This window comes from Vipera berus, assembly GCF_964194415.1.
Source record: "Vipera berus genome assembly, chromosome: 13".
In the NCBI taxonomy this organism is placed as follows: Eukaryota; Metazoa; Chordata; class Lepidosauria; order Squamata; family Viperidae; genus Vipera; species Vipera berus.
In genome coordinates this window covers 5,368,447-5,378,446 of record NC_138216.1, presented here as the reverse complement: position 1 = coordinate 5,378,446, position 10,000 = coordinate 5,368,447, and the positions used below count along the sequence as shown (strand labels likewise).

General features: G+C 47.5%; 1 protein-coding gene across 1 annotated transcript in view; it reads left to right on the top strand.

Annotated features, from left to right (window-relative positions):
• Positions 1-10,000, top strand: part of SDR42E2 (short chain dehydrogenase/reductase family 42E, member 2) — a gene marked incomplete at both ends in the record, with an annotated part of 26,217 nt that overhangs the window by 16,184 nt on the left and 33 nt on the right. Inside the window, 8 exons of the mRNA XM_081337934.1 lie at positions 3,672-3,790; positions 4,422-4,497; positions 5,141-5,223; positions 5,686-5,823; positions 7,229-7,294; positions 8,564-8,627; positions 8,893-8,966; positions 9,770-10,000. The exon at positions 9,770-10,000 is cut by the window's right edge and continues 33 nt beyond it. Coding sequence (XP_081194060.1) covers positions 3,672-3,790; positions 4,422-4,497; positions 5,141-5,223; positions 5,686-5,823; positions 7,229-7,294; positions 8,564-8,627; positions 8,893-8,966; positions 9,770-10,000 — 851 coding nt within the window. The remainder of the gene's footprint in view (positions 1-3,671; positions 3,791-4,421; positions 4,498-5,140; positions 5,224-5,685; positions 5,824-7,228; positions 7,295-8,563; positions 8,628-8,892; positions 8,967-9,769) is intronic.

Here is a 10,000-nt window from a genome sequence, read left to right as displayed (position 1 = left end):
AAGTGCCGTGTGACTCGGACTCGCACTCACAACCCGCCCTGACTTAGGACAGAAATTCCAGCCCCAATTAAAGGTTGCAAATTGAGGACTACCTGTTTTAATTAGTTGATGGATCCTCAAATTACCGCAGTTCATTTAGCGACCGTTCAAAGTTACAACGGCACTGGGGGGAAAAAGTGACTTATGACCATTTTTCACACTTGCGACCGTTGCAGCATCCCCGTGGTCACGTGATTTAAATTTTGGATGCTTGACAACTGACTCACATTTATGACGGTTGCAGCGTCTCAGAGTCACGTGATGCCCCCCTTTGGCGACCTTTTGACAAGCCAAGCCAAATCCACTTAACAACCCTGTTATTAATTTGACAACTGCAGTGATTCGCTTAACGAACGTGGCAAGAAGAGTCGTCAAATGGGGCAAAGCTCGCTTAACAAATGACCCACTTTCACAGCATAAATTCTCGGCTCAGCTGTGGTCGTAATTTGAGGACCACCTGTATCACAATGAATCCAGAAGGTGATTTAGTGCAATTAAATTTTATTTTATTAAAATACCAGAGAGTAGCATAATTGGTCAAAGTCAGAGTAGGGCAGAGACGGAGAAGGTGGCTGTCCGGTCCCAAACTTGCGGATTCCCTTCTCCCAGAATTCCCTTGCTAGCAGACCCATTGCTGAGCATTCTGGGAATTGAAATACCAAGGCTGGCAACCCAGCAGGGAAGAAGGTGTGTCATTTTGCCTCTGAGCTTCCGCAGGAAATAAAAACGAGGCTTTTAACTCAGAACGTCAGTGTGTTCCAATGGCAGCTTTAAGATGTGCGGGATTCAACTCTTTTATCGATAAATAGGCTGTATTTATTTATTTATTTATTTATTTATTTATTTATTTATTAAGGACATTGATGTGGCCGCCCGACTCATTCATGGTGACTCCGGGCAGAAATGAAAACCCAACACAAACCCCAATAAACCGAAATTCCCCAGCGACAACAATCAAACCATCCACTTGAGCGGCTCCATCTTTCTCTGGGGTACCCAGGCCTCTTGGCCAAACCGGGTGTTCGGGGTCTTTCAAAAGAGTATCCGAATGGGGGCCCATCGTATCTCTGGGGAGAATAATATTCGACAGGGAGGGAGCCACCACGGAGAAGGCCCTTTTTCTGGGTCCCACCAGGTGGGCCTCCTTAAGAAGGGGGACCCACAACCACAACCCCTCCCTCCCTGCTTTGGTGGGTTAGATAGATCAGAGGCCCCCAACCTTTTGGACACCAGGGACCGGTTCCGTGGACAGAGGTTTTTCCGCGGACCGGAGGGGGCGTTGTTTTGTGTGCTGTCTGCATCCCGCGGATGGAGCTTTGCTTGTTTGTGCGGCCCGGTTGCTGGCATGCAGTGGCCCGGTACTGGTCCATGGACTGGGGGGTTGGGGCCCCCTAAGACAGACGTAACAGAAAAGAGAGGCCTGCAAATAAATTGGCCCCCAAGCCACGGAGAGCTTTAAATTCCCCAGCCAACGTGAAAAACACGGCCCTGGGAATTATAGTTGTAGTTGGGCTGTTATATGAGTCACCCGGTTTAAAAAATGGACACTTGTCCTCCCGCAAGACACACGTGCAAGTTTTCCTCCTGCCTTACAGTCGGACGTGAGAAACTTCGGGGACTTGTACTCGGCCTGCGAAGGTGTGGATTGTCTCATTCACACAGCCGCGTACGGGACGACCGGCATAGAACAAGTGAGTCCAGCTGGATTTTCCTTCTGTAGTTTTGGAGTTTTGGAAACAATGCAGGCTCTCTGGAAGATGTGGGAAGGTTGTTCTAAAATAGGTGATGGTGAATTCTAGTCCTGCTTTAGGAACAAAAGTCGGCTGGGTGACTTTGGGCCAATCACCAGGAGACGGTGAGTTCTAGTCCCGCCTTAGGCATGAGGGTCAGCTAGGTGACTTTGAGCCAATTACCAGGAGATGGTGAATTCTAGTCCCGCCTTAGGCATGAGAGACGGCTGGGTGACTTTGGGCCAATCACCAGGAGACGGTGAGTTCTAGTCCCGCCTTAGGCATGAGGGACAGCTGGGTGACTTTGAGCCAATTACCAGGAGATGGTGAGTTCTAGTCCCGCCTTAGGCATGAGGGATGGCTGGGTGACTTTGAGCCAATTACAGGAGACGGTGAGTTCTAGTCCCGCCTTAGGCATGAGGGATGGCTGGGTGACTTTGGGCTAATCACCAGGAGATGATGAGTTCCAGTCCTGCCTTAGGCATGAGAGACAACTGGGTGACTTTTGGCCAATCACCAGGAGACGGTGAGTTCTAGTCCCGCCTTAGGCATGAGAGACGGCTGGGTGACTTTGGGCCAATCACCGTTCAAGAAATGCAAAGGGAATAGAGTTGTGCTTCTCAACCTCAGCCCCTTTAAGATGCACGAACGTCAACTCCCAGAATTCCCCTGCCCGGAGAATTCTGGGAGTTGAAGTCCACACATCTTAAAGGGGCCGAGGTTAAGAAATACTGGAATAGTCCCTGTCTGTGTGGCTGTGACATTGTGATTCTTCCCTCTTCTCCTAGGTGCACAAGAAACACATCCGGTCGATCAACATTGGAGGGACCGGAATCGTGCTCGAAGGTGCGTCAGTGGTGTCTTGTGTGTGGTTGTGATGGCAGGTTGGCGACAAAAGAGAACAGACCAACTTTTGCTGACCAAAATTCAGGATTGAACTACCAAGAGGAGACCTCCCTTAAGCAATCTGAGGCTTATATTTGGGCACCTATCATTTTTTTGTGTGTGCTAGGAAACACACACTGAACACACACTTCTGTTGTCACGAGAAACTGAGTGTGCAATCGTTGTATCGTTGCCCAGTGTTTTCAATGCACAGACATCTTCTTCAGGCTTTGGAGAACAAAACTCCGCAATCTTCTTCTCGGCTTGTCCCATAAAACAGGGAAAGAAAGTGGCAGGTTTCAGGGCTGAATTAAGGCTTCCAAAATCTATTGTTCAGGATCACCTGGTGGTGCCATATCCCATTTTCCAATTTGGAGCTTATGGGACAATAGTAAATAAGTTCTATCTCCTTTTACTGGCCACAGCAGTGTTTTTTCAACCTTGGCAGCTGGAAGGTACGTGGACTTCAACTCCCAGAATTCACTGGGCAGGGGAATTCTGGGAGTTCTCTGCCAGCAAGAGAATTCTGGTAATAGAAATCCACACCTCTTCCAGCTGTCAAGGTTGAGAAACACAGACCTACACTGACTCCACTTCTTCTAGCTTCTCTTCCCATATCCACCATTTTATTTTACTTTTTCCCCCAAAAAGAGCCTACCAACCAATTATTTCTCCCTCTTTCCTGCAACACAATTAAAACAAAACATCTTTCACGTCCCGGAAACATCCCTATTCTTGCCCAAACGAATTTCCCTTCACTTTCTCGCCCAATCGTTTTCCACTTCTCAGATTAACCGACGGTCCCAGAGATCTCCTTGTGGTCTCTCATCCCCATACTTTTTCCCCCAGCTTTGCCTGGCTTAAGGTTTTGAGGCCAGCCCATGCTCAGCTCCCCCGTTCTCTTCCAGACTTGATGCAACGGTGGCTCACTCCTTCAACCTCTTGCCCTCTCACGCCATTTGGGCCACGCGGGCGTGATTGGCACCCGCAACCTTGCCCTTTTCTGTGCCTCCCCAGTGTGCAAGCGGCAAAGAATCCCCAGATTGATCTACACCAGTACAGTCAACGTGGTCTTTGGAGGACAAGCGATCGTTGATGGCGACGAAGCGACCGTCTCCTATTTCCCTTTAGAGCAGGTAGGGGAGTGGAAATAAATTGCAGAGAGTTCTCGACTTACGACTGGAACCCCCACGACTAAGAGACCCGGTCATTAAGTAAATCACGTCTGACCTTACAGCCTGTTTTTGTCACGTTGCTAAGTGAATCATGCGGTTCTTAAGTGAATCCGGCTTCCCCCCATTGATTTTGCTTGTCGGAAGCCAGCTAGGAAGGTTGCAAATGATGATCACGCCACCCCAGGATGCTACAGCCATCGTAAATACGTGCCGGTTGCCCAGTGCCTGAATTTTGACCGCGTGACGCTGGGGATGCTGCAACGGTCGTAAGTGCAAGGACTGGTTGCAAGTCACTTATTTCCAGCCCTGTCGTAACTTCAAAAAGTCGTTAAATGAATAGTCGTACGTCGAGGACTGCCTGTACATTTGGCTGAACCTGGGAAGTTGGATTTGAATGCCCTGTGCTTGGGAGGAAGGAACTGAGCAGCTGATTTCCGTCTGGGTTGAAAATTTTTGCGCAGCTCAAACTCTAGTTTCCCAAAGCGTTTGGAAAGGGGGCTAAAACACCGTTCTGAAGACAGTGGTTCAGCCTTTGAATCTCTCTCTCTCGTTCTCTCTTTCTTTCTCTCTCTCATTCTCTTTCTCTCTTTAGCAAGTTAATGAATATTCCCGGACAAAATCAATCGCAGAACAAATGGTCTTAGCGGCGAATGGATCCCTCTTGACAGGTACTTCTCTGCAAGTTTCCGCACCTGATTAAAACTCCGGATTAGTTCTGCCTTTCATCTCTCCCCTCACCACCACCACCCCACCCTGGCCTTTGCAGTTCATGAAACTAGGGTGGGGGTGTCCCTTCTGAGTTGTTTACAGCATCCCTTTCCTTCTGAGGGCTCAGCTGCTTCTTATAGGACCCTTGTCTGTGGCTCTTCCTCCCGTCTCCCAAGGTCATTTGCACATTGCATTACATCATCTGTTTTAGAATACAAGATCGACCCCTTGCGAGCTTCTGTCAATGTAACCTTAGAATGAAGACAGAGCTGGTATTCCGGGGGTGGTGCTTCCTATCTGGGCTACCTCGAAGGGGTATCAACTTTGCAAATCTGAAAGTACATCTCCCCCCCCACACACACACATCTTTACAGTCCAAGGAACTAAGAAAGGTCCCTTCTGAGTTGTTTACCACTTCCCTTTCCTTCTGAGGGCTCAGCTGCCTCTTATCTGACGTTGCCTAGTCCACGGCTTCGCCCCCCTCGTCTCTCGGGTTCATTCCCACCTCCCGTTACAAGCATCTCTAGGAATTGCACCCAAAGGACTCAAAAAGCGGTCATTTCATACGTTCAAGGATTCATTCTGGTTTGCTTTACTTTGCAGGAGGCGGGAGGTTACACACCTGTGCAATCCGCCCTCCTGGGATTTATGGACCGGAAGAGATGCAGCATTTGCCTCGATTGGCCGTACGTATTTCGACGGGCAGCCCTGACGAAGAGGGGGAGGAGGGGGGTTACAGAAGCACCTTTGCAGGGAACGCTAAGAAGGTCTTTTGCAAATGTGTCGCCTATCATTAGCCAACTTGAAACTTGGTTTGTTCGTCAGGTCAATGAAGCCTCCAGACAAGACGATCAGGAAGCCATTAAAAGGAACACTGCATTTCCTCCCCCCCCCCCAGCTCTGGGTTTTAGATCAGAAAAAGGAGGGGAAAAAAAGGGAAATAGCCCACTCATTATTTTTCTTCACCTAACAGCAAGATACAAATATCTCCCCTCCAGGATTGCTTTAAATCGGTTTATCAAACTTGGCAACTTTAAGACCCGTGAACTTCAACTCCCAGAATTCCCAAGCCGGCCATCTTCTTTTTTAAGCCTCCATATCTCCATGTTTTAGCTGCGCTTTTGTGATTTTCGTCTTTTTGCCAACAGCTCAATATCGAAAGAGGCTTTTTTAACGTCTGTTTCGGCAATCCGGGGATCTTGATGAACTGGGTCCATGTGAAAAATCTGGTCCAAGGCCACATCCTTGCTGCGAAGGCTCTCACTCCCGAAAAGAACTATATTGCGGTGAGTTTTTCAGTTCCCGGTCTTCCAGAGATATGTGGCCTTCACCGGTAACTTTATCCCCCGATGGCCTATTTTTCCTTTATTGTTCTTTTTTTTCTTTTTTTTTTCATTTGGGACTTTAATATACAGGATGTCCTTGACTTACAACCACAACGGAGCCCAAGTTTCTATTGCTAAGCGAGGCAGTTTTTGAGTGAGCTGTGACCCATTTTATGACCTTTTTCTGACCGCAGTTTTTAAGCCAAACGCTGCAGTTGTTAAATGAACCGTGCGGTCATTAAGCAAATTCGGCTTTCTCCGTTGACTTTGCTTGTCCAAGTCGTAAACGGGGACACCGGGATAGTGCAACTGTCATAAATACATGCCAGTTGCCAAGCCCCCGAATTTTCACCTGGTGGCCGTGGGGATGCTACAAAAGTCATAGGTGTGAGAATCGGTCATTAGTTTTTCAGTGATGTTCTAACTTCAAATGGTTACAAAATGAATGCTTGTAAGTCAAGGACTACTGATAAAAGATTAAAAGGGGGGGGGTCTCTGATTGACTACTTAAGAGCTGAGAGCCAGCACTTTGGAAGAAAATTTTTAGGATTTTTTATTGATTTTATGTCCATCCATCCATCCATCCATCCATCCATCCATCCATCCATCCATCCATCTATCTATCTATCTATCTATCTATCTATCTATCTGCTCTGCCTATTAGGGTTAGGGTTATGTTACCATGACCTCGGAGAGCAAAATGGAATCGTCAACAAATTCGGAGCGCTTGGGTGTGGATAGGAGGGCACTTACTTTTCTAGCCTGCCCTATCTATGAGGACCCAGATTGTTGGGGGCAATTAAGCTGACTTTGTAATAATGCCGCTTGGGATGTGTGTGAAAGCTCTAATAAGCAGGCATATACATAGAATGAAGGCTACTGCTAAGCTTGTAAGCCGCCCTGAGTCTTCGGAGAAGGGCGGGATATAAATGGAATTAAAATAAAATAAATAAAAATAAAATATGTTTCCTGGCAAAATACATGGGAAAATCCCAATGGAGGAAAATTCCACTTAGGGTTAGGGTTAGGTCACCATGAACTCATACAGCAAAATGGACATCGCCATCAAACTTGGAGTGCTTGGGTATGGTTAGGAGGACGTTTACTTTCCTAGGCTGCCCTATCTATCTTTTGTGGAAAAATACATGGGAAAATCCCATTGGTGGAAAATTCAACTTCGGGTTAGGGTTAGGTCACCAAAATGGACATCGCCAACAAACTTGGACTGCTTGGGTATGGTTAGGAGGGCGTTTACTTTCCTAGGCTGCCCTATATATGTTTTTAAATATATTTTGTAAATGTATGAAAGCATGGTAGTATTTCAGAGTCACTTTTCTCATTGGTCCTTCCCTGGTGTCATTCACAGGGTGGGCAGGCCTACTTTATCAACGATGGGGAGAAGGTCAACCTGTCTGAGTGGCTTCTGCCCTTGGTGAGTCAAAGAACCTTGGATCTCAGGGACACGCCTGTAAATTGTTTAATTCAGACATGTCAAACACACAAGGCCTGGGGGCCAGATCCAGCCCACGAAGTGGTTTCATGTGGCCCACGAAGCCATCCTGGAAACAGTGAGGGAACGGCCCCCACTGCCTTGGCCCTGGCCCAGAGACCCTCCTTCTGCCAGAGACCCTCAGATCTGTCCCACTCCTGCCAAGGCCCCCGTAGGCACCCTTGATGCCAATGATGTAGAGCTGGCCATGCCCACCCAGTAGGCCATACGCACTCTAGCCACGCCCACCCAGTAGGCCACACCCACCCTGGCCATACCCACCCGGCCCCCTGAGGGCAACCGCAAAGCTGATGCGGCCCTCAATGAATTTGAGTTTGACACCCCTGGTTTAATTGCTGCCCCAGATGATGGAGAAAGAGTCTGTCATCACAATGACATTTTGGGCATTTGGCAACTGGCTGGCATTTATGGCAGTTTGTCGTGTCCTGTGGTCACATGACCGTGATTTAGGATACTTTTGCCAGAAACTGGTTTAATTCTGGCTTCTGGCAAAAACCACCCATTGCGGACATTCTGTTGACTTAATGACCCTGGGACCTGCTTAACAAATGCGGCCTTCAGTGTGTGAATCTGGCATTCATTTAAACACCATCACAAGAAAAGTCAGAAAATCAGGGTCAATCATGTGATGGCCCACTTAACAACTGGCAGGATTTACAGCTGTAATTTTGGGTTCAGTTAACGTCAAATGTTGAGGACTACTTGTAAGGGTTTGACTCCCAAAATCAACTCAGTTGGGGCAAAGACGGTAACGAGGGCTGGTGTTCCTCCATTGTGGATTTAGTGAGTTAAAGACCTCTTGTCTTCCACCTGCTCTACATTTTGGCTCTGTTGACTTGTAACTCAAGGGTCTCCAAACCTGGCACCTTTAAGTCTTGTGGATTTCAATTCCCAGAATTCCCCAGCCACCGCTTGTAGCTTTAGACCAGGGGTGTCCATTCCTGGCAACTTTAAGACTTGTGGACTTCAACTCCCAGAATTCCCCAGCCCACTGTTGTACCTTTAGACCAGGGATGTCCATTCTTGGCAACTTTAAGACTTGTGGACTTCAACTCCCAGAATTCCCCAGCCAACATGTCTGGCTGGCTGGGGAATTCTGGGAGTTGAAGTCCACACGTCTTAGTTAACAACTTTGGAGACCCCAGGAGTAACAAATTGTCCTCGTCAATCAGTTTTCTCCTTTATTTTCAGTTTGAAAAACTGGGCTACAGGAAACCTTGGATCCATATTCCTGTTTTTCTGCTTCATCTAACAGGTAAACAAACTCCAATCACTGGCTCAATGCTGGTTTCTTATTTGGTTTGAAAGACTCCACGCCCCCAAAGCCACATCGAGTTCTTTATCCTGATGGACCACTTTCAGTTTTACCTCTTTTTCAAGTTGGTCCTTTATTTTTTCTTAGAAAACAGGGTCCAAGTTTGTAAGATGGAGATGCGAGAGGTTTTTAAGATGGATACCGGGCCAACATTTTGCTTCCTGTTAAACCTGTAACCGCAAAAGCTGTGTTTTCTCTTCCACAGCTGCCGTCATGGAAAAATTACAAAATCTGTTGCTGCCCGTCGCGGAGATCCCAGTCCTGATCGCCAGAAATGAAGTAATCCATCCCTGAGCAATTGGGGAGGGGGGTTTGAAAGGGCACTTTAGTGAGAAGTATTGGTAACCGCCCTCGGGTCAGACCCCAGCGGCCTTTTTGAAAGGGAAAAAAGGACAATGCACAAGTTTAAAGCAGGGGTCTTCCAACTTGACCCTTTTGTGACTTGTGGATTTCAACTCCCAGAATTCCTCAGCCTGGCTGAGGAATTCTGGGAGTTGAAGTCCACAAGTCATAAAAGGGCCAAGTTGGAAGATCCCTGTGTCGAAGTGTGGCAGGAACATGCCGTTGTTCGGTTTGCCAGCCTTTGCCCTCTGTGATCCCTGGAATGAAGGCTCTCAAATTGTCCGATCTGCCCATTTCACAGATAAGACCACTGAGGCTACGATAGATTCTCAGCTGCCTCCTAGGCCTGCCTGCAGTGCTCTGTAACTGTAGACCCTACCCTACCCTACGTTGGTTTCTTTGTTCACCCAAATTTTACCCCATGGTAGGCAGTGGACTACGTGCAACAATTACATTTGGAAAATGCAAAGGTCATGCAACCCCCCCCCACCCCAAAACAAAGCCTCACTCTTCCAACATCATTAAAAGAAATATAGCATAGCATCGGCACTTACGTAGTCGAAGCCAAAATCACTGTGTGAAGAAATCAGCCCCTTTGCATCTCCTGAGCAAAACCTAGATGTCTTTTCTCCTCCTAGCTCCAATGTTTTTCCACATTTTATTTGTTTCTGCCTCATTTTCTAAAAATGCTATCGAGGATAACCACAAAAATGGGATCTGTCTATCTTCCCGATTTACAGGTACACAACATGTGTGTCACGCACACCTTCAAAATAGATAAAGCTCGGGCCCATCTTGGCTATGCCCCGAAAAAGTACTCGTTTGCCGACTGCGTGGAACGCTTTTTGAAAAAGGAACCCCGGCCAAGGAGTTTTTTCTTACGAAAATGCCTTTTTCTGATGGCCCTCCTCGCGGGGCTGATTGTGCTGTATGTAAAATCCACCGAAGTCCGAACTTTCCTGCTAGATTCC